General features: G+C 41.5%; 1 protein-coding gene across 17 annotated transcripts in view; it reads left to right on the top strand.

Moving 5' to 3' along the window:
* Window positions 1–205: 205 nt before the first annotated feature.
* Window positions 206–24755, top strand: part of FAM169A (family with sequence similarity 169 member A) — a 74850-nt gene continuing 50300 nt past the window's right edge. For 4 of the 17 annotated variants that reach the window (XM_085013835.1, XM_085013833.1, XM_005661485.4 and 1 more), the window contains exons 1-3: window positions 206–296; window positions 22879–23013; window positions 24604–24703. Coding sequence is in view for 12 of the 17 variants with exons in the window: in XM_005661485.4 (XP_005661542.2) it covers window positions 22882–23013; window positions 24604–24703 (232 nt within the window). In the remaining 5 variants the exon portion in view is untranslated. The other 13 variants (XM_085013834.1, XM_085013832.1, XM_085013827.1 and 10 more) reach the window with 7 other exon arrangements.

Below are 24755 nucleotides of genomic sequence, written 5' to 3'. Positions count from 1 at the left end.
TCCAGATTGTGAAGCGGGCCCTCGACCTCCTTTTCCCTTGCATCCTCCTGGGCGGCAGTGGGTTTAGGAGGGAGGTGGCAGGCGGGGGCCCCCGGTCTTTGCCCCTGCCTCCCTGAACCCGGCCGGACTGGCCTCGCCCACCCTGGGAAAATTCCCGGAGGTCCCGCCCCTCGCTTGAGGAGAACTCCGAGACGCGTGCAAACGGGATTCTGCGAATGTTGACATTAAAGGAATACGCAAATTCAGCGTCGTGGTCCCCGCAGCTTACTCGCACCTATTTTTATACCTAAGCCAAGGTCACTCTTTAATACTGGGCCATTGCCTGAGCTGGGGCGACGCGCTCTGCCGAGCGGGGGCGACCCGGGCGGGCAGAGGGGGCGCGGGTGGCGGGGCGGGGGCCGCGTGGCGTCCCCTGGCCGGCCGAACCCATACCTGCCTGGCGCCCGCTTGACTAGCGGCCCGGGAGGGAGGTAGGGCGGCGTCCTCGGGGCCGAGCGCGGCGCGAGCGAGAGGGCGGGGGGATTCGCGGTGGGCGCGGGCGCCGAGCGGGCTGCAAAGGCTGGAGGCGCTGCGGCGCGAGTGCGTCACGCCGGCGGAGGGCACGGTGGGCTGCGGCCGACCCGCCGACGAGGAGCCGGGCGTCTCAGGCGAGGGGCAGGCGGCCGTATCCGCCCCGGCAGCCGCGAGCGGCGCGGCCCGGGCCCGGCCGGTGGTCACCAGCGAGCAGCCGCCGGCTCCATTCATTCCCTCGGCTCCGCCTCCTTGCCTGGGCTCCGGCTGCGCGTCCGAGGTGAGTGCGCGGTCCGTCCCGGGCGGGGGCCGCGGGCCGCGGCCGAGGCTGCCTGGTCTGGCCTCGCGCCCCGCCGGCCCCGGCCCCGCACCCCGGCGCTCAGCAACGCGGGCCACCAACTGCGGGCAGCCCCGAGGACTCGGCCGCGGCGCAGGCCCACGCCGGCCGCCCGGGCCCGGGGCGCGCGTCCAGCTGCGGGCGGCGGGCCCGCTTCCCCCGAGGGGCGTGCGGCGCTCCCCCAGGTGCGCCGGCCTCGGCGCCAGCGCCACCATTTTGTGTGAGGGAATGCCTCCTTCTTCGTCCGCCGGCCTCGGCCCGCTCCCCAGCCGCTGCCGCCGAGCCCACTCCCCTCCTTCCTCTCCCACCTGGAGCCCGTCCGCCCAGGTCGGTCGCTAGGCGTGGGGGAAGCGGACCTGGTGGCAGGTGGAGCGGAAGCGGTTAGGCTTGGGTTCTGCCACGCAGGTGGCCTCCAAAGATGCTCTGACTGCCATCCATACCTTTAAACACTTTTGGAGTAGGTGTTGTATAGATTCCTTTCTCGAATGCAGGTCATTGCAATTTCGTTCTAATTCTTCGCTGCACCTTATACAATTTTTCGAGGCCTAAATCCTAGGAAGTCGTTGGGTGAAGCTTTGGATTGTTTATGGTTCAGGAAAGTGGATTACATTTACTCCCATTATTTCCCTTTGGGAGTATCTCACTGACTTTTCAGCTTTTGGATCTTGGTAAGGGTGCTTACCTGTAGGAGATTCTAAAATAACTACGACCCCTTCCCTCTTTGGGATATACTTTCAAAACCTCAGAATGCTCTCGTGAGGATTTTTGAGGGGGGAAGGACAGGTTGGTAAGACTACCCCAAAGGACAAATTGTAATTGTGATTCAGAGCTGTTATACATTTTATCATTTTCAAGCTTCCTGAGCATTGGGTAATTCTTGTTTTATCTCATCACCTCGCCAATACACTTAAGTACCTAGTAGATTATACTCTTTCTGGCCATTTGTATTTTATCACTGCATCACAGACAGGGATTAAAGTCCGGAATGGTGGCTGTTGCATAATACACACATTTGAGCCCTGGAGGGAATTCACCAAAATGGATCCGGGTTTGATGTGCCTGGTAGTATCTTCTGCTGGCATTTATGTATGCCTGTACAAAAGATGTGCAGGTTATCTTTGCAAACTATATTTTGCTTTTCTCCTACAAGAGGAATGATTTTAGGTGACTAATGGACCAGATGAAGTTTTTGGTCTATCGACAACTCAAGTTTTTGGTTCACAAAATTCTTTGCTTGTTTTTTGAGGGGTTTGGGGATGCGGGGGGCGAGCCCCGGGAATGTGGTGATGAGAGGAACTTGGGAAAAGTCCATCTGTGATAAGACTTGCAGTATTATAAACAAAGATAAAGTATCAGTCTTTCATGGGAAGCTTGTAGCATCAGGATGGACTCCTCTCTTTGAATTTATGATGAGGATTGTTTCAGGGAACTTATATGAGTAGCAACATTGGCCTGCCCGCTTGAGTGATTATAACCTAAGATGCTTGACCTGTGGATTTTAGGTTCTAACAAGTTCCAAATTAGCCTCACCTTTGACATAGTATTGGAATCTACAATATACTTCAAACAAAAGGCTTACTTTGATTTGGAGAAAACAGAATATTTTATAATTAGATCGACTTGAGAGTCATCCTCTTTATTAAATGTACTCTAAACTTTTTTCTAAGTTGCAGACTCTTTGACTTATCCTCTCTGCAAACAAGTGGTTCCGTATCATGTACCACCCCTAGCAGAAATGTCCTGCTGCTTCTTAATGACATGGTCTGTGGGGAGAATTAATGGAGGTGAAAAGGACCTTGGACATTGAGAGATGAGATGAGAGAGGATTCTTGTTTTAGAGAGCTTAAGTAAGTAAGTAAAGGTTGCCTGCTCAGGGTTGCATGTGCCCTGACTGGACCTATCATAGAGATTGTTCCTGCCAGCGAGTTCAGCGTGGAGTCAAATATCTTTATATTGACTCTGTTCATACCCATGTTAGAGGAGTTCACTGAATTGGTACTGTTGCATTTAATCTGAGTTTGGAAGCGATCTTGGTCTGCTTTTTATCTTTAACATTGCTTGAGACTTTGAGCATTATTATGAGAAATTGAAAAGGGGGGAAAAAAACTAACTCTTTTCTCCTTAGCTACTACCTTATTAACTCCTTTAAGCCTTTTGTGTGTATTAGGTTCAGTCATCTGCCTTAGAATGCACAAAGATTGACTTGGTAGGGGTAATTAGACTAAAAGTATCGGGCATCCAGGCAGATGTTTGAAAAGTAAAAGGATTCTGTAGAGAGGATTGTTAATTGGGTAGGAAGGTAAACAAAACCTTCATGTTTCTTCCATATCTAAGACTCTATGATTCTAAATTGAAAAAAAAAAAAAAACCTGCTTGATTATCCTTACAGTGATTTTTCTCTTAGCACACCATTAGGCTTCTGATCTTTAGTGTATTTAACCCTGAAGTTAAAGTTCTAAATTTGGTATGCTTCATTGGTAGTAGAGGTACTTCATAGTTCTTTGCAATAACAACAGTAAAATTACTTAGGGTTGTATTTTTTCCTTTCAAGGTTGTATTTATTAAGGAAAAGGTGTGATGATTTTAAAAAAATCAGGGAAAAGCTAGGCAGTTACTAAAGGCATGATAAAATAATTGTTACACTCAATGAGTTTTAGAGCTGGTATATGAAACTCTAAGGTTTATCTGCTCTGTAGAGGAATCTGCTCATCTAGTCCAACCTTTGGGTCAAAAAGTTTGTGACCTAACTTTTTTTTTTTAAGAATATGGTATTGTTTCAGTGACTAACTGCTCCAATGAGATGTTGGTTTCAGTTTACACCAAAGATGCATTTTATTCACTCAGTAAACACTGAGTGTCTATTTTATGTTACTGGGTACAAAAAGAAATAGATCTTCACCCTCATGGTGTTTATAGTTTAGTGAAGTATTGTGGATTAAAATGTTAAAAAATTCCTGGAGTTTCCTGGGTGGCTCAGTTGGTTAAGGATCCGGCATTGTCACTGCTGTGGCCCAGGTTTGATCCCTTCCAAATGCTGTGGGCAAGGGCCAAAAAAAAAAAAAAAAAAGAGAAAAATCCTTAAAATCTAAATGCACAGAGACTTTTGCAAATACATATTGAGAACAAATCAACTTAGTAAATTGTATTTTTTTAGAAAGTGCCAGGTTAGAGTTCTCTTGTGGCACAGGTTATGGCTCAGGTGTTGCTGCTGCAGTGAGTTCCCTGACCTGGGAACTCACACATGCCTGGCATGGCCAAAAAACTCCACAAAAACAAACAAATGAACAAAAAAGTGCCAGATTGCATGTGGGGCCAGGAGGAGGGGGTGAGGGGATGCACATCAGTGGATTGTGCAGAGAGGGTTCATTTGCTGAAAGAAACTGAGGAGGGAAAGAAACTAAGAAATAGAATGGAGAGAGTGTTGTCCAAGGAGGGAGAGAAGCTTTTCAATGGCAGAAAGTAGTCAATTGGGTCTGGTCCATCCTAAGGATAAGAGTGGTGAGAATGAATATAATCCCTTGAATTTGGGAGTTGAGAGGAGTAATATCAGTGGAGAGAGAAGGGGAGGAGCCAATTTAGGAGTGAATAGCTGTGGAGAAAAAGTCATTGAGCTTGACTTTTTGTAGTACAGTGATTGATAAAATAATAAACTGTACTTAAAGAATTTTATAGTCTAAAATCTTTACACACATGTTCCAGTGCTTATATTAATGTAGGGGAAATGCATGGTTTTTTGCAAAATTGAAAGGAATTCAGGTCGACCCCTTTATAGCTTTTGGGGATCCCAGACTATCTTCTAATTTTAGATCTGGTCTTATTTTCTATTAATTATTTATGAACACGAGTGGAAAATAGAGCTATTTTTAGCACAAAGTAGTCACATTGGAAGTCTTGATATTTAGCTTTGAAAATATCTAAAAGTACTTGAGGGAGTTCGCGTTGTGGCTCAGCGGTAACTTGAGCCTGACTAGTATCCATGAGGATGCTAGTTGGATCCCCTGCCTTGCTCAGTAGGTTAAGGAACTGGTGTTCCCACCAGCTGTGGTGTAGGTCACAGGTGCGGCTTGGATTAGGCATTTCTGTGGCTGCTATAACTCTGATTTGACCCCTAGCCTGGGAACTTCCATTTGCCACGGGTGTAGACCTAAAAAGAAAAAAAAGTACTTGAAACTAATTTCAAGGCTGAGGAGGTTTTTGATCCTTTTTTCTAAAGTATGGAAAAGAAAGTGGTTCTGAGTAAATTCTGTTAGGAGAATACTAACTTCTACTCTCTGAGTAGCATCTCAGAATGGCAACAACAACAAAAAAGATGTAATTTTATTTTATAGAATGATTTTACAGTTTTATATACAAACAACCACTCAACTGAAGTCTGTGGACTCTTGGCTCTTCTTTCTAGAACTGGCTTAGATGGAGATGGTTCTTTTGCTTTATTTACAGTGGGGCAGAGAGATGTTACTCCAACCAGAGTTGGAAAGTGTTAACTGTCAATAACAGTGCTCTTAGAGCAGCTGATTGGTTGGTTTGTGTTTTCATGTGGTGTGATGCATTTGTGGGTAGAACTTTTTTTTTTTTTTTTTTTTTTTTGTGGACCCACCTGCCGCATATGGAGGTTCTCAGGCTAGGGGTCGAATCAGAGCTACAGCTGCCAGCCTATACCACAGCCACAGCAGCACAGGATCCGAGCTGTGTCTGTGACCTACGCCACAGCTCATGGCAACACTGGATCCTTAACCCACTGAGCGAGGCCAGGGATCCAACCCGCAACCTATGGTCCCTAGTCGGATTCGTTTCCGCTTCATTTCCTGTGGGTAGAACTAATTGTTGGTTTCCAACATGCCATTGTCTTTACTCTTTAGAGATGTGTAGAATAAATTTTCATCTGCATATTGGCTCTTCACATACTTCAAGGGTAATTTTCTTGCTTCCCTTCCAAGACTTTCCCAAGACCTGCTCCCACCGATTTCTCCCAGTTCCTATTTCTCATCTGTTGTACCGTGTGGTTTCCAGATCCTTTGCCATCCTGGTCGTTTTCCACTGGAGACATTCCAGTTTTTCAGTGTGATTTTTCTTAAAATGTGATCATCCGAATGGAATAAAAAACTGTGGGTGCTGTCTGGCTCACAAAGTGGGCAGGGATCCTCTTCCATCTCTGCACCTGGACAGTCGGAACCCTAATAATGAAGCCCTCTTCTGGGGTCATCTTGATTTAACTTGAAAAACTGGCTCATAGTTCATATTAAGTCTAGTACTATCGGAATTTTTTTTTTTTTCTTTTGTCTTTTTACTGCTGGACCTGCGGTATATGGAGGTTCCCAGACTAGGGGTCTAATTGGAGCTGTTGCCCCTGGCCTATGCCAAAGCCACAGCAACGCCAGATTGGAGCCACGTCTGTGACCTACACCACAGCTCACGGCAACGTCAGATCCTTAAACCCTAGCAAGGCCAGGATTCGAACTGGCAACCTCATGGTTCCTAGTCAGATTCGTTAACCACTGCGCCATGACAGGAACTCCTAGTACTATCTGAATCTCATGGTCTTAGTTGTCTCTTTCCTTAAGCAGTGGGTAATCAAAAAAAAAAAAAAAAAAGGTAATGCATCTTAGCAAATTTCATTTTTTTTTAGCTCTACTTTGTAGTAATTTGTTAAAGAAATATATGGTAAGCATTTTACGTTGTCAGCTTTTACATTTCCCTTTTATTTTTTAACTTTAGAACAGTTCCCTTTACATTTATCATATAGCACACATTTAAAAATTCTGAAGCTGGATCAGAATGATTAGAATAAGCATCTGAAGTCTGAATAAAGGGTATTGTGATATTTAAAAAATCGAATGCCTAAGGAGTGACTGAACAATATGCTTGATACATTTTTTGATAATTGTGTACTCAGATACATTATGGGTTATGTGGGCCCTTTGTTCTGACCTGGGAGTCTGGCCACCATGCTAAATGCCTCTGGAGACAGATTTTGCTTAGCTTTATTTATTTATTTTAGGGCCCAACCCGCAGCACGTGGAGGTTCCCAGGCTAGGGGTCAAATCAGAGTTGTAGCTGTTGGCTTACACAGCTGCAGCAATGAGGGATCTGAGCTGTGTCTGGGACCTACACCAGGGCTCATGGCAACGGCCAATCCTTAACTCACTGAGCAAGGCTAGGGGTTGAACCTGTGTCCTCCTGGATGCCAATCAGATTTGTTTCTGCTGAGCCATGATGGGAACTCTCAGATTGCTTAGCTTTAGAGAGGGGCTGATTCTGCCACTTAATAGCTGTGTGAACTTGGGCTAGCAGTATACCTAACCTTTCCACACCTGAGGCCGCTCATTTGGAGAATGGATGTACAAATACCTGCGTCATGGGTCATTTTGAGGGATAAATGAGGTAATATGTGTAGAGTGCTGAGCATAATGCCCCAGGCAGGGTAAGCAGCAGTAAGTGATAATTCTGTTATCATCGAAAAACATGCTGAGTTACCAAAAAAGATTATAAATGGATTTGATGACACCACCCCTTTGTAAATTAAGACTTTTTTCCCTGTTTTCTTTCCCTAAGTAATCAAGCATGGACACATGAACCTGGTAGGATAGATGAAGAAAAGTAAATTGCACTTCTGTGATAAGTATGGTAAAAGAATTCCGACCTATGATGTTTTATCCTCAGTTTATTTTCTCATAAAAAGTATTTATGAGAAGCTCATGAGTTTGTCAGCTTGTCTCCCTTTATTTCTACCTATTAATCCATCCTACACACAGCTGCTGGGTAGGTTGTCGAAAAGCATAGCCTTGGATGTTTCTTTCCTGCTCGGGATCTTTAAATTGCCTCCTGCTCTGTACCAAATAACATCCAAACTCTTTAGTCTGGTATTGGTCTATCATTATTTTTGTTTGTTTGTTTTTTTAGGGCTGTACCCACAGCATATGGAGGTTCCCTGGCTAGGGGTGGAATCGGAGCTGTAGCCACAGCCATAGCAATGCCAAATCCGAGCCACGTCTGTAACCTACACTGCAGCTCAGGACAATGCCAGATGCTTAACCCACTGAGCGAGACCAGGGATCGAACTTGTGTCCTCATGAACGCTAGTCAGATTCATTTCTGCTGAGACACGATGGGAACTCTGGCCTATGATGTTTTATCCTCAGTTAATTTTCTTAGTGTACCTACCACTACTTTTTTTTATGTACTTAACTCTTGGTAAATCCAGCTACTTGCCATTCTCAGCATGCTTTCCCATCTTCTTAGAGGGCCTCCCCTTTTATCTCCTCGTGTTGAAAACTGTCTATTGCTCTTCCTCTAGCAGCAGAACGTCACGCGTGTTTCCTCTGTGGTAGCTCTTTCTCCTGGCACCAGTGTGTGGTTTATTTATACAAACCTTTGTTCAGTCATTCACTTACTTAGTTTATAGGTACCGAAGCCAGATAGGAAGGCAGTTACTCCTCTCTCTTTTTTCCCCTGGGCTTGCTGCCAGTGAAAGGTAAGAAAACAGTTTCACTTGATCTGGGTGAGCATACCCACCTGAGTTTGCATGAAGGCTGTGGCTCAGAGGGCAGAGTTTGAGAAGCCTGAACGAGAATGAGGAATGTCAGCTTGTGGTTCTGAAGCTGCAGTTTTTCTAAGTTGAGGTGATCCTCTGCAGATAATGGCGACCCTTGGTTACACTTCTTTGTTATGTAGTGAAAATAAATAGGGAATGCAGTGAGATAGTGGTTGTGGTGGTGGCGGTGGTGATAGTGATTCAGCAGAATATTTTGTAAATTGTATGCCAAATTAAGCACTGAGTTTCATTTTTTGGTCTTGTTTTGAGCTAGAGATGTATTTCGTTTAATAATATCCATCTTGGTGGTTCTAAATGAGACATATTTCTCTGATGTTTTATGTCAAAGATACCCACAATCCCGTGGAAACGAATCCGACTAGGAACCGAGAGGTTGCAGGTTCAGTCCCTGACCTCGCTCAGTGGGTTAAGGATCTGGTATTGCCATGAGCTGCCGTGTAGGTTGCAGTTGCGGCTTGGATCTGGCATTGCTGTGGCTGTGGTGTAGGCCGGCAGCTGTAGCTCCGATTGGACCTCTAGCCTGGAAACCTCGATAGGCTGCGGGTGAGGCCCTAAAAAGCAAAAAAAAAAAAAAAAAAAAATCCACAACAATATGCATATTTTTAGACTCCTATTTTTCTTTTTTCTTTTTTTTTTTTCTTTGACTTTTTAGAAAAGGCAAAAAGACAAAAAGTACCATTTTAATATATGTTCAAAGTATTAGTTTTTACCCTTGGAATTTATTCCCTCCTCAGATCCTTTTTCTATATCTGTTCAAGTAATTTGCCTACAGTCACACAGCTGGTAATCCTGGCAGTTTGTCTCAAGATCTTGTTCCCTTAACTAGTCTTTTCCATACCCTACCTTTGAGGTGAAAAAAATTCTATGCCGTATGACGGGTTCATTTTTGTAAGTCCTAAAACACACCAAATGTTTTACCTTAGTAAAACATTAGTACCTTAATGTCTAAATGATTTCTTAGATCTAGAACCATTTTTCTGGAGATGAAAAAGGCATTAAACCCTTAGAAAGCCAACCGGTAAGATGTCTCTAATACGTGTAAGCAGTCTTATACCATCTTAGGGTTCTAAGATGCTCTGCTTTCAGACATAGTGTAGTGACTCAAAGAAGAGAATGCAGAGCCGGAGGGTCTCAGTTCAAATCCTAGCTTTGCTGCTTACTGTAGTGTGCCTTGAACACGTTATTCTGCCACTTTGTGTTTGAGTTTCCTCATCTGACGAATTAGACAATTAAATTACCCGCTTCATGGGTTTGGGACTTAAACTGTCCAGGGCTACGAGTGAAACGTTTCGCATAGAACCAGTTTCACATAGAACCAGGCACGTAGTCCACTGTTGGCCCAGTGGTTGTTACTTCAAAAGATGATTTTCTTTTTTTCTGAAAATAAAAAGAGGTAACAGGTATGAGCCCTGTTTAATTTCCTACCTACTCTGTTACCTGTAAACGTCTAGGCAGTCTCACCTATCAGTAATCAACTCTTTCTCCTTTCTCAGAGGGCAGAAAAGGATTTGTGAGCAGGTTGAGCCTACCTGAGATGTGCAGTCTGCTCGAATGGTTTCGTTTTTGTCATGCTCAGAATCTCTGCTTCAAGAGTGGAGAAGGATGACTGTAGGAGGTTCTGGTCTTGTGTAGAACAGGAGGGAGAGGGGAATAAAAGGTGAGTAAGGAGAGAAATGGGTTTGGGCTGATGTGGTGCTGGGGCTATGTTAGTTAGGAAGGGACATGATGTTAGAAAAGAGACAAGGGGAGAATTAAGAGAAGAATCATAATAAGGACCAGAAACAGGCTTTTTGTGTAAAAGGTTGAGAGCATTGCAGATTACGTTGCCTGGATACCTAACCTATTTTCGGTGTTGGGGAAACAATCAGGAGAGGTAGGATCATGCCTTGGATTGGCTGAGATCATTATTTTTCCTTTGAGAACTCTTTGAGCTCTAAAATATCCACAATTTTGGGGGGAATCTCCTTTTCCAGAAGCCCCTCAAATAATAGCAGTGATCTACCAGGATCTTGAAATCATTTAGGAATTTTCCCCCTTTTTAAGAAGGTGATTGAAATCCAGCAGTTAACCTTAAACAGGGGTAAAAAGCACTATAGGAATTTGATTTTTTAACTCTTGCTCATATTTTTCTTTTTTTGTTAAGGGCATTCATTCCTTCAAATACGTAATTTTTCAGGAAAAAGGGATGAAATTATTAAAAGATGGGTGTAAAATATAGCTGGTGGGCATCTTAAGAGTACTTATGTAAGAGGTGTGAGTATTAAATTTTTAGACAGGTTAGCCAGGATTAATGACCATGCCATTTGCTCAATTTATAAATTAATTTGGACACTTTTTTACACTTCATTGTCTATTCTGTGTAAATTTTTTGATGAGTTAGTTCGCTTAAGGTGGCATTAAGCTTTCTCATTCATGTTGAATCTGGTTAGGCCTTTCGGTTTATCGCATGGACAGTAGCACAAAGACCTTGACAAAATTTGATCTGACAGCTTTACCGTTACATAACATAGAACAGAAGCTTAAAAACAACAACAAAAGGAGGAGTGATTTTTCCACAGCAACCTGTATTTCTCTCTAGAACCTTAGCATCTTTCTCTTGCCTCTCTAAACTAGTGGAACCAGCATAAGGCTAGTAACTGATACAGTCTTAAGTTAACCACTTAAATAATTGTAAACATTCAGGGGTGAAAAGGCTCTTAGGATTATCCTGTCCAGTTTCATCACATTACCAGTGAGAATACAGAAGCCTAAAGAGGGTGAGTGACTTGCCTAGGGGTCACAGAGCTGGCTAGTGGTAGAACTGACCTGGAGCCAAGGTCATAGGATTCCAATCGGAGTGCCCTTTCTGGGGTAATATGCAGATTGAATATTTAATAACAAGGTAATTAGTGCAGTATTTTTCAGAAGGAAATTTCATATAGCCAAGACAAAGACCGTGATGCTTGATTTTGCATATTAAGAGAATTATACAGGACTGTATATCTGATTGGATTCATAGTCTTCTAGCTTCACTAGTGGTCTGATAATCTCTAAAGCTCCATTCTTCATCTGCTGAATGGAGCTCATAGTACCTTATTGTTTATTAAATGCAACAGTCTCTTTAAAATCTGGTATGTGGTCACTTCTCAGTAAATATTACCTGCTTCTATTACTGATTTATGATAATCTGTACTTCTAAATACTAATGTGATTATTTCACCAATAAAATGTGGCACTGAGAGTGACCATTAATCAAATTAATGGATTTAAGGACAAATTTAAAAACAAATACTTTGGAAGTGTTATGTGTATGTATGTGTCTGGGCCTTTGGAATTATGGAAATATTTTCTATTTTTTTGTATTAAAAACTAACACTCTATAGTTTTTAAACTATATTCAGAAATCACAACTTTTAACTTTTTAGAAGATGGCCTGGATGTGAGATGAGAGAGAAGACAATGAAATAGTTCTTTTTGTAGTGAAGAAGAAATACATTCATACTTTAAGGAGTTCCTACTGCGTTTTTTTTTTTTTGGTCTTTTTGCTATTTCTTGGGCCGCTCCTGCGGCATATGGAGGTTCCCAGGCTAGGGGTCCAATCGGAGCCATAGCTAGCCACCAGCCTACGCCAGAGCCACAGCAACTCGGGATCCGAGCTGCGTCTGCACCCTACACCACAGCTCACGGCGACGCCGGATCGTTAACCCACTGAGCAAGGGCAGGGACCGAACCTGCAACCTCATGGTTCCTAGTCGGATTCGTTAACCACTGCGCCACGACGGGAACTCCTCCTACTGCGTTTTAACAGGATCCACTGTATCTCTGTGGCACAGGGCACAGGTTCTATCCCAGGCTAGCACAGTGGGTTCAAAGACCTGGCATTGCTGCAGCTGTGGCTCAGATTTGATCCTTGGCCAGGGAACTTCCACATGCTGTGCCCCCCCGCCTCCCCCTCCAAAGTACTTTAGATCCATGGTATTAAAATCAAGTCAAATGTATCTGGAAATTGCCAGATTTCTAGCGCTCTAGGGCTAAAGGTTTTCACTATAAACTGCTCTTAAGGGGCCTTGCATGTGAGGCAGTACCGGGTGTTCTGCTCTCTCTTAGGACTGGCTTGGTGTCAGATCCTTGCCTGGATCTGAGGTTGGCCACCACTCTCCATGTGACTTTGGGGAAATGATTAACCTCTCCATGGTTACTTTTCTATAAAATAAGAATATTAATTGGGTCCACCACATATCTTTGCTACAAGGCTTGAATGAGAGAATGACGTGCTTTTAGTACAGTTTTTAACACATTCTGGCACTTACTAAAAGTTAGCTTAAAAAAAAAAAAAAGGGGGAGTTCCTGTTGTGGCTCGGCAGAAACAGATCTGACTAGTATCCATGAGGATGCAAGTTCGATCCCTGACCTTGCTCAGTGGGTTAAGGATCTGGCGTTGCTGTGAGCCGTGTTGTGTAGGTCACGACGTGGCTCGGATCTGGTGTTGCTTGTGGCTGTGGCGTAGGCCAGCAGCTTACAGCTCCAATTTGACCCCCTAGCCTGGGAACCTCCGTATGTTGTGAATGTTGCCCTTAAAAAACCAAAAAAAAGAAATCACGTCTTCTAAGTAAAGGCTTTTTTTCCCTCCAGTTATGCCCTTTATGCAAATTTTAAAGTATTTAAAAGATCAGATTTCAGGATAACAGGATTGTTTCATTTTGTGTGTGTGTATATATAAATAAAAGAATAATCTTCAGCTAATAATAAAAATAAGCCCAGAAGCGATGATTTTTCTATTTAAAAACCTCAATCTAAAAAGATTTAAGACTGGGAGTTCTGTCGTGGCGCGGTGGTTAACGAATCCGACTAGGAACCATGAGGTTGTGGGTTTGATCCCTGCCCTTGCTCAGTGGGTTAATGATCCGGCCTTGCCGTGAGCTGTGGTGTAGGCTGTAGACGCGGCTCTGATCCCGCGTTGCTGTGGCTCTGGCGTAGGCCGGCAGCTACAGCTCCGATTGGACCCCTAGCCTGGGAACCTCCATACGCCGTGGGAGCGGCCCAAAGAAATGGCAAAAAAAAAAAAAAAAAAAGACAAAAAAAAAAAAGATTTAAGACTGAAGGATAATGAGTTTCTCTTTCTACGCTTTAATTAGTTTAGTTGTGTTCGACTTGCCTTTGATCTGTAGCAGTTGTCTTCTTGTGGTAAGCAATCCTGTACTTAATAGTGTAGTGTTTTCTAAAGTGTGCTGACATACTGCTGATGAATTAGGAGATGTTTTTAATTGGTACTCAGGTGGATATTTAAGTTCTGGTAGAAATTTTAATGCTGATTGGGAAAATACATAATATAATTTAATACATCAAGTTGGTGGTTTCATAGGTTTTATAATTTATTAGAGTGAATAAATGTTTCTAAAATGGTAAGCTGAGATTCTGATACATGCTACAGTGTGAATGAACCTCAAGGCATTGGCAGGGTGGACCCCTACATGACTCTTTTTCTTTTTTCTTTTTCTTTTTTTGCTTTTTGGGGTGGCATTAGCAGCATATGGAAATTCCCAGGCTAGGGGTCAAATCGGAGCTACAACTGCTGGCCTATGCCACAGTTACAGCCAGCAACACCACATCCTTAACCTACTAAGAGAGGCCAGGGATTGAACCTGCATCCTCACAGATACTAGTTGGATTCATTTCTGCTGTGCCACAGAGGGAACTCCAATACATAACTCTTTCTAAAAGATGTGTTAGGTGAGAAACCAGGACCTTTAAGTCTACTTAATATCCTAAAATTCTCTGATTTGGGCTCTGCCATTGAGTTCTTCATTCAGGTGACCTAGTTTGCCTATTCAATAGATTTTTTTTTTTCTTTTTAATAATAATAGCAACAAAAAATAAAAAATATATTTTAAGCATGACATTAGTGTTTAAAATCTTTTAAGAAAGTTAATTTTGTAATAGTATATGAAAAGAAAATCACCCCAAACTTGCTGTTCTATCATTCTTTTTCCTTATGTGTCCATTTTGTATTCTTTGTCTAGAATACCATATTTTTATGTGATTGTAATCAACTGTGTTTTTGTAGATCAAGTTTTTGACAGCAGTCTTCAAATATTAATTTACGTTTCATCCTTTAAATCATGATTACTCTTAACAAATGAAAATTTTATGTTTCATTCATACCTTATTTTGGTAGTTAATATTCTAGAGTCATTTGTGTTGATTTAAGGGGAATACTGTGATATTAATCTTTGCTAAACTTGATCTAGGCAGAGGTATGGTGTATTAAATGTCTTTGAATGTTTACTTGGATACAAAGCTGGGATCTTGTCTAGGAAAAGAGGAAAAACAGTTAAAACATTCTCTTAACTAGTGTCCTCATTATGCTTCTTTCCTCACTGTTGACTGTTAGCTTTGTGTTTTTAGTTTTGTCTAAAATTTTACTCTCTATTACAATTGTTAGATCTGACTGTGGAGCACAGTGTTGTATTTCCTTGGTTTGCTTTGGCTTACTGACTTTGATAGGGATGTAAAGATTTGCCAGCTAACAAATAAGCTTCCTTCAGTGTAGAGCTACTATTTTATGATCCTTTTCTAACTATAACATTTTAATTTAGATAAGCTCCTAGTTCTCTCTTGAAATGCGTGTTTTTTCCCTTTTTAATAAGTTGGCTGGAAATCCTGTGGTATTGCTTTCATAAATTTTTCTTGTGTTCTCCTTTTATTTATACATTTATATTTATTAATAGATGGGCTGAATATATGTGTTTTATTTCTGGGTTTTGAAATTTTAAATTAAATAAATTTAATTAAAAATATATACATATTTGTGGGAGTTCCCATTGTGGCTCAGTGGTTAATGAATCCGACTAGGAACCATGAGGTTGCGTGTTCAATCCCTGGTCTTGCTCAGTGGGTTAAGGATCCGGTGTTGCCGTGAGCTGTGGTGTAGGTTGCAGACACAGTTCGGATCCCACGTTGCTGTGGCTCTAGCATAGGCTGGCAGCTACAGCTCCGATTCGACCTCTAGCCGGGGAACCTCTATATGCTGCGAGTTCGACCCTAGAAATGGCAAAAAGACAAAAAAAATATATATCTATATATCTATATATATATCTATATATCTATATCCGGTGTTGCCATGAGCTGTGGTGTGTAGGTCACAGACTCGGCTCAGATGCATGTGATGCTATGGCTGTGGTGTAGGCTGGCAGCTATAGCTTCTATTTGACCCCTAGCCTGGGAACTTCCATATGCCACAGGTGTGGCCCTAAAGAGCAAAAAAAAAAGTTTATTTCGTTGTATCTTCAAAATTCAGAAGAATATATATAACTGCAGCTTGCTATTTATTTATGTCTGTTCTTTTATGTGTTTATCTCATATTTCCATTAGATTTTCTCTGCCTTGTCTATTAATAATTTGGTTGTGATAAAATAGATTTTTTTTTTTTTTGCCTTTTGTTGTTGTTGCTATTTCTTGGGCCGCTCCCGAGGCATATGGAGGTTCCCAGGCCAGGGGTTGAATCGGAGCTGTAGCCACCGGCCTACGCCAGAGCCACAGCAACGTGGGATCCGAGCTGCGTCTGCAACCTACACCACAGCTCACGGCAATGCTGGATCGTAACCCACTGAGCAAGGGCAGGGACCGAACCCGCAACCTCATGGTTCCTAGTCAGATTCGTTAACCACTGCGCCATGACGGGAACTCCTAAAATAGATTTTAAGGTCACTTTAGAGAAAAGTAGCTTTTCTCAGTTCGCTTTTTTTCTGCTTTTCCATTTATTTACAAATTTTTAATAATTAAAATTGAAAAAGTTATTAGCAGAGCTATTAGGCTCTGTAGTTTTATTTTGGGTAAATATAAAGTAGGTAACTTTTAAAACATGATTGTCTATGCTAGCTTTATTCATACCTCCTTTAAGAACTAGTAGGTCAGGAGTTCCTGTTGTGGCGCAGCGGTAATGAACCAGACTAGTATCCATAAGGATGTGGGGATGGATCCCTGGCCCTGCTTAGTGGGTTTAGGATCTGGTGTTGAGTGAATTGCTTTGCTGTGCCTGCGGTATAGGTCACAGATGAGGCTCAGATTTGTTGCTGTGGCTGTGTTGTAGGTGAGCCACAGCTCCAATTTGATCCCTAGCCTGGGAACTTCCATATGCAGCAAGTGCGGCCCTAAAAAGTGAAAGAAAAAAAAAAAGAACTGGTAGATCAATATATTTTTTTTGTTTTGTTTTTTATCTTTTTAGGGCTGAACTGGCGGCATGTGGAAGTTCCTAGGCAAGGGGTTGAATCAGAGCTACAGCTGCTGGTCTACACCACAGCCACAGCAACAAAGGATCCAGGCTGTGTCTGTGACTACACCACAGCTCACTGCAATGCCAGATCCTTAACCCACTGAGCAAGGCCAGGGATTGAACCTGCAACCTTGTGGTAGATTAATATTTGACACAGATAAGATTAATTAATTAATTCTTGGCCATGCCTGTGGCATGTGGAAGTTCCTGGGCCAGGATCAAACCGATGCCATAGTAGCCACCTGGGCCACAGCAGTGACAGTGCTGGATCCTTAACCTGCTGCACCACAAGGGAACTCCCATAAGTTTATTTATTTATTTTTTTTGTCTTTTTTTGCTATTTCTTGGGCCTCTCCTGCGGCATATGGAGGTTCCCAGGCTAGGGGTCGAATCAGAGCTGCAGCCACCGGCCTATGTCACAGCCACAGCACTCAGGATCTGAGCCGCGTCTGCAACCTACACTGCAGCTCACGGCAACGCCGGATCGTTAACCCACTGAGCAAGGGCAGGGACCAAACCCACAACCTCATGGTTCCTAGTCATATTCGTTAACCACTGCGCCACGACGGGAACTCCAAGTTTATTTTTTATTTAACTTTTTATCATGGAGATTCAAGAATACACAAATCAGGATCCTCTCCTCTGTGCATCTCATTGATACGTCCCTTAAGTTTCTTTTGATTTACATTCGTTTCTATTCTTTTCTTTAAACTCTATACTATATATTTATTGAAGAAACTGAATTATTCTAAATTTGACTGGCTGCATACTTCAGATGCCATTTCACATGTTTGTCTAATGGTTTGGTTAGATTTGGGTCTAACCAAGATACATTAAGATACATGTAGTATCTGCTTGTCTTAACTTTTAGTAAGATTGATAAGTGTGTATGCAGACCTATATCAATCAAATGAGTGCATATATTCACTCAAATACTTGTGCAGTAAGGTCACAGGCCAAATGCCCATCATTAGTAGAATGGGAAATAAGCTGTATATGTGAGTGGCGGAATATTACATAGCAATAAAAGGGAACAAATTAAGTGATAGATCCAACACCACTCATGTTTCTCACAGAAATAATGGTGAGTGAAAAGAGTTGACGCACTAGAGAGCATACTGTATGATTTCAGATATATAAAGTTAAATGCACAAAATTAATTTCTCTTTTGAACATAAACTCAGTTTCCATAGACATAAGGCAAATTTCTATGTCTTGTTCCATTGATTTATTTATAGGCCTGTATCACATAGAAGTTTTATATTTGCCTGTATTATAGGAGTTTTATAATATTTGGAGGGGGAGGCCACACCCACAGCATGCGGGAAGTTCCCAGGCCAGGGATGGAACCTAAGCCACAGCAGTGACAACACTGGATCTTTAACCACTAGGCCACCAAGGAATTCTTACAATATGTTTTAGTAGTTAAGATGGCTGGAGTCTTTCTCCAATCATTGCTTTGCCTTTTTAGGATTTTTTCTAGCTATTTTTGCATGTTATTTCAAATTAACCTTGTTATCAGTTTGTTTGTCTTCAGGAAAAATAATCCTAAAGACATTTTCGTTAGGATTGCATTAAGTTTGTAGTAGAATCTGACTAGTATCCATGAGGATGCAGGTTTGATCTCTGGTCTCGCTCAGTACATTACGGATCGGGTGTTGCCGTGAGCTGTGGTGTAGGTCACAGATGCGGCTCAGATCTGGTGTGGCTGTGGCTGTGGCTGTGGCGTAGGTGGGCACCTGTACCTCCAGTTCGACCCCTAGCCTGAGAACTTCCATATGCTGCAAGTGCAGGCCCAAAACGCAAAAATAAATAAATAATTAAAAAAAATTAATAGGCTATTTTAGAGGAAACTACCACCTTTCTGATTCTAAATCTTCCTTGTTGGTTGTCTTCCCTGTTGTTTACTTTGCTTTTTATCAGTCATGTTATTTTATAGTTTTCCTTATGTAGGTTTTATATTTTCATTGTCAAATTTAAGTCTTTTTAAAATTTTGCCATTGTAGGAGTTCCCGTCGTGGCGCAGTGGTTAACGAATCCGACTAGGAACCATGAGGTTGCGGGTTCGGTCCCTGCCCTTGCTCAGTGGGTTAACGATCTGGCATTGCCATGAGCTGTGGTGTAGGTTGCAGACGCAGCTCGGATCCCGAGTTGCTGTGGCTCTGGTGTAGGCCGGTGGCTACAGCTCCGATTCAACCTCTAGCCTGGGAACCTCCATATGCCGCAGGAGCGGCCCAAGAAATAGCAACAACAACAATAAAAAAAAAAACAAAAAAAAATTTTGCCATTGTAAATTTGGTCTGTTCTATTTTTACTTTTTTTTTTCCTATTTATTATTTCTTCTTCCTAGTTGTTATATATGAGGGCTTGATTTCTGGATGTAATTTTATATCCTGCCATTTTACTACATTTTCTTAATATTTGGGATAATTTTTCCATTGATACAGTTTTTTATTTAAATGTATTCTTTGCAGATTAAGGTGGAGATAGTCTTCCCTCCCCATAACCGACCGCCAGTTGTTAGCCTCTACCTGCTTTCTCTTGTCTAATTGCATTGGCAAGTTCTTACATAGTGTTATACATTAGTGAAATCCTTATTTTTCTTGACTCTAGTGAAAAAGTCTGTACTGTTTCCCCCTTATTATGGTGCTGGCTTTTTTTAAAAAAATAGTTGTATACATGAGACATAATAGTTTACACACTATAACATTTACCCATTGCAGCTGTACAATTTAGTGATTTTTTAGTAAATCCATAGGGTTATGCAACCATTACCACAATCTAGTTGTAAACATTTCTTTCTTTTTGTTTTGTTTTGGTCTTTTTGCTATTTCTTGGGCTGCTCCCGCGACATATGGAGGTTCCCAGGCTAGGGGTCAAATCAGAGCTGTAGCCACCGGCCTATGCCAGAGCCACAGCAATGCGGGATCTGAGCCGCATCTGCAACCTACACCACAGCTCACGCCAACGCCGGATCCTTAAGCCACTGAGCAAGGGCAGGGACCGAACCCGCAACCTCATGGTTCCTAGTCATATTCGTTAACCACTGCGCCATGACAGGAACTCCACTTCTTTCATTCTAAACAATTCCCTTATGTCTTTTTACAGTGACTTCTGTGTTGACAGGTATATAAGGATATATTTGTGTGTATGTCCCTTTATAGTTACTTTTATGTTGACAGGTATATAGGGATGTATTTATGTGTGTGTTTATATCCTGTACCTGTCAGGATATTTATTCCTATCATTTTAAGGAATGATTTATTTTTAAAAATTGAAGTCTAGTGGGTTTACAGTATTAGTTTGAGGTGTACAACATAGTGATTCAATGTTTTTATAGGTTATACTCCATTTAAAGTTATTACAGGAGTTCTGGTTGTGGTGCAGCGGAAACGAATCTGATTAGGAACCATGAGGTTGCAGGTTCGATCCGTGGCTTCGCTCAGTGGGTTAAGGATCTGGCATTGCCGTGAGCTGTGGTGTAGGTTGCAGACGCGGCTCGGATCCCGAGTTGCTGTGGCTGTGGTGTAGGCCGGCCGCTACAGCTCTGATTAGACCCCTAGCCTCGGAACTTCCATATCTCGCGGGTGCGGCCCTAAAAAGACAAAAAAAAAAAGTTGTTATAAAGTAATGGTTATATTTCCCTGTGTTGAACAATATATCCTTGTAACTTATTTTATACGTGGTAGTTTTTACTTCTTAATTGCCTACCTCTGTCTTGCCCATCTCTTTTTCTCTTTCCCCACTGGTAACTGCCAATTTTTTCTTTATATCCATAGGTCTGATTGTATTTTGTTGTATTCATTTGTTCTATTTTTTATTTATTTTATTTTATTATTATTATTTTTTGTCTTTTTGCCATTTTCTTGGGCCGCTCTCGCAGCATATGGAGGTTCCCAGGCTAGGGGTCGAATCGGAGCTGTAGCCACCAGCCTACGCCAGAGCCACAGCAACGCGGGATCCGAGCCGCGTCTGCAACCTACACCACAGCTCACGGCAACGCCGGATCGTTAACCCACTGAGCAAGAGCAGGGACTGAACCCGCAACCTCATGGTTCCTAGTCGGGTTCGTTAACCACTGCGCCACGATGGGAACTCCCTGTTCTATTTTTTTTTTTTAGATGCCACTTAAAACTAATAACATATACAGTATTTGTCTTTCTCTGACTTAGTTCACTAAGCATGATACCTTCTAGGTCCATTTCTGGTTTTTTTTTTTCTTTTTTTTAAAAGGAAAAATTTTATTCTTTTTTAATGTCTTACTACTCCATTTTGTGTGTGCGCGCGCGAGTGCGCGTGCTTGCACGCACCCCCCATCTTCCTTTATTTATTTGTTTGTTTATTTTCAACCTTGCCCATAGCACGTGGAAGTTACCAGGCCAGGGACTGAACCTGATCTACTGCAGTGACAGTGCTGGATTTTTAATCTGATGCACCACAAGGGAACTTCCACATCTTATTTTATTTTTGTTTTAGTTTAGTTTTGCTTTTTATGGCCGCACTTGTGGCATATGGAGGTTTCCAGGCTAGGGGTCGAAGTGGAGCTACAGCCATTGGCCTATGCTACAGCCACAGCAACGCAGGATCCAAGCTGCTTCTGGGACCTACATCATAGCTCACGGCAACACAGATCTTTAACCTACTCAGCAAGACCAGGATCCTCATGGTTCCTAGTCGGATTTGTTTCCGCTGCACCACAACGGGAACTCCTATTTTATTTTATTTTATTATTATTATTTTTTTGTCTTTTTGCTATTTCTTGGGCCGCTCCCTCGGCATATGGAGGTTCCCAGGCTAGGGGTCGAATCGGAGCTGTAGCCACCGGCCTACTCCAGAGCCACAGCAACGCAGGATCCGAGCCGTGTCTGCAACCTACACCACAGCTCATGGCAATGCTGGATCGTTAACCCGCTGATCGAGGGCAGGGACCAAACCCGCAACCTCATGGTTCCTAGTCGGATTTGTTAACCATTGCGCCTCGACGGGAACTCCCCTATTGTATTTTATTTTATTTTTATTTAGTTTTATATTATTTGCCATGTCTGTGGCATGTGGAAGTTCCTGGGTTAGGGATCAAATCTGCACCACAGCAGCAACAAAACTGGATCCTTAACCCACTAGGCCACCAGGAAACTCCACACTACACCTTCTTTATGCATTCATCTGTTGATGGACACTTGGATTACTTCCATATCTTAGCTATTGTAAATAGTGTTGCTGTGAACATTTGTGTGCATGTGTTGTTTCGAATGACTCTGTCTGTTTTCTTTAGATATATATCCAGGAATGGAATTGCTGGATCGTATATTAGTTCTGTTTTTAGTTATTTTGAGGAACTTCCATACTGGTTTCCATAGTGGCTCTGCCAATTTACATTCCCACCAACAGTGTACGAGGGTTTCCTTTTCTCCATATCTTGCCAACATTTGTTATATGTTTTTTATGGCAGTAGCCATTCTGACAGGTGTGATCAAACATCTCATTGTTTTGACTTGCATTTATCTGATTATTAACCTGTTGAGCATCTTTTCATGTGCCTGTTGGCCATTTATATGTCTTCTCTGGAAAAATGGCTATTCATCTCTTCTGCCCATTTTTAAATTGGTTTTGTTTTTGTTTTTGTTTTTTTTTTTTGATACTGAATAGTAAGAGATGTTTATGTATTTTGGAGATTAACCCCTTATTGGTCATATCATTTGCAAATATTTTTTTTTCCATTTAGTAAGTTGTCTTTTTGTTTTGTTGATGTGCAAAAGCTTTTCAGTTTAATTAGTTCCTGTTTATTTTTGTTTTTGTTTTCTTTGCTCTAGGAAATCCAAAAAATATTACTATGATTTAAGTCAATGAGTATTCTGTTTGTGTTTTCTTGTATTTAGGTCTTTAATTCATTTTGAGTTATTTTGTACATGTTATGAGTAATTGTTCTAATTTCATCCTTTTATATGTAGTTGTCAAAATTTCCTGGTTCTTCTTGCCTCCTTTGTCATAGATTAATTGGCCATAGGTTCATGGGCATTCTTATTTCATTGCTTGTTTTTTGTACATGTGAATGTTTAGAAGTTTCTTTTTGATATTGATTTAAATCAGCAGGCTCAGTTTGTAGACTGTTGTGGCACAGTCTGTCCTTACAATAAAAAGCTGCACTAGTACAATAAAAAGTTTTTTTCTTAGTAAAGGAACATAGCATTTCATATTCTGAAACATTTTGTCCCATGTTGTTTGTTAAAGAGGATGGCATTCCCTGTGGATATGCTGGATAATTGCAGTCAGGAGGAATTGGAAAATTCTGCTGAAGATTACATGTCAGATTTAAGGTGTGGGGACCCTGAAAATCCTGAATGTTTTTCTCTTCTCAATATTACGGTAAGGCATCCTGCAGTGATTTTTATCAGTCTTTTCACTTGAGTGTTATGTATCCTTTTGTTATTACCATTTTAAAGTATTAACTAAGCACTTTGAAAGTTTGGACAGAAAACTTCAGTAAAATGGATAAATATTGATTAATTAGTATCAGAGCATGGTCAAGTTTTAAAAAGATAAACTTTGTAGGCTATTGCTTATTATTTGTGTTGCGCCTTTAAAATTGTATGTAAGTAGTTTACCAGTTTTGCTAAGACTGATTACCATATTTGAGCTAACCCAAATTTACTATTGATTTGGAATTTGTGGTTTTAGACATTTTTTTAAATTAAAAAACCAGAGCATTTTTGTGTCACAAATCTTCCTTTCCCCAATATATTACAATAAAAAATTCAATTAGTGATCTGAGATATATTTTTTGGGCTGCACTTGTGGCATGTGGACATTCCCCTGCCAGCGTAATCTGAGGCACTGCAGTGACAACATCAGATCCAACCTGCTGTGCCACAGGAGAACTCCAATAGAGATATATTTTGAAGGAAAGATCATTAGACTTGAAATTATTAGAATTCTAGTCTGAATTTGATGATAGACAAATTCTCTAACCTCTCTAGGCCTCAGATTTTTCTTCAGAGAAATGATATTTATTTAAAGGATTCTCTGAAGTTTTTTCCAGTGTCAGTATTTTGTAATTCTCTGAATTGCAATACTGTGTGTAGATACGGAATTAATGTTGAATTAATGAAGGCAGAACCAGTTTATTTTTATTTTTTTGGCTCTTGAGGGCTGTACCTACGCTTGTGGATGTTCCCAGGCTAGGGGTCCACTTGGAGCTACAGCTGCCAGGATCCATGCTGTGTCTGTGACCTACACCACAGGGATCGGACCTACAACCTCATGACTTCTAGTTGGATTCGTTTCTGCTGCACCACAATGGGAACTCTGAAGGCAGAACAAATTTAAAATATTGAATATATCTCACTTTAAAAAGGAATTTACTCCTGTCTTTTACTAAAAAGTGGAATTTTTGGAATTCCTGTCATGGTGTCTGAGTAGGAACCATGAGGTTTTGGGTTTGATCCCTGGCCTTGATCAGTGGGTTAAGGATCCAGCATTGCCATGAGCTGTGGTGTAGGTTGCAGACACAGTTTGGATCTGATGTTGCTGTGGTTGTGGTGTAGGCTGGCAGCTGTAGCTCCTGTTGGACCCCTAGCCTGGGAACCTCTGTATGCTGCAGGTGTGGCCCTAAAAAGCAATAAATAAATAAATAAAATACATTTTTTTCTCCCTTAAGTGGTCTAAATAACATAAAATTTTTAAACAACTTGATGGGTCATATCATGCTTTTTTTTTAAATTCAAATGCACAGTAATATTTATTGAAGTAGACTTTCAATTTTCTCCTAAGATAGTAAAAGTACTGCAAAAGTGAGGTCTACCTGATTTACTCTTTTTTGTGAGACTAGAAATATCTCCTATAAAATGAAATTACATAATTAGTATTAATGTATGTTTAAAGTTTTGGTAGAAGCATGCTGTTTTTGTCTGACTTTTTACTGTCATTTCACTAATCTCTAATCATTTTTCATTTCAGATTCCTATTAGCTTGTCAAATGTAGGCTTCGTACCTCTTTATGGTGGAGACCAGACCCAGAAAATTCTTGCTCTTTTTTCACCTGAGGACTCACTCACAGGTCTCTATTTTGCTTAATCTTATAAATTGAGGAATTAAAAAAAAATAATTAG

This window comes from Sus scrofa, chromosome 2, assembly GCF_054392235.1.
Source record: "Sus scrofa isolate SSC_HxYL_T2T_F1_AM1 chromosome 2, Sscrofa_HxYL_maternal_Yorkshire_Landrace_v2.0, whole genome shotgun sequence".
Taxonomy (NCBI): Eukaryota; Metazoa; Chordata; class Mammalia; order Artiodactyla; family Suidae; genus Sus; species Sus scrofa.
Note: the sequence above shows the minus strand (reverse complement) of the source record. Positions and strands in the feature narration are given on the sequence as shown.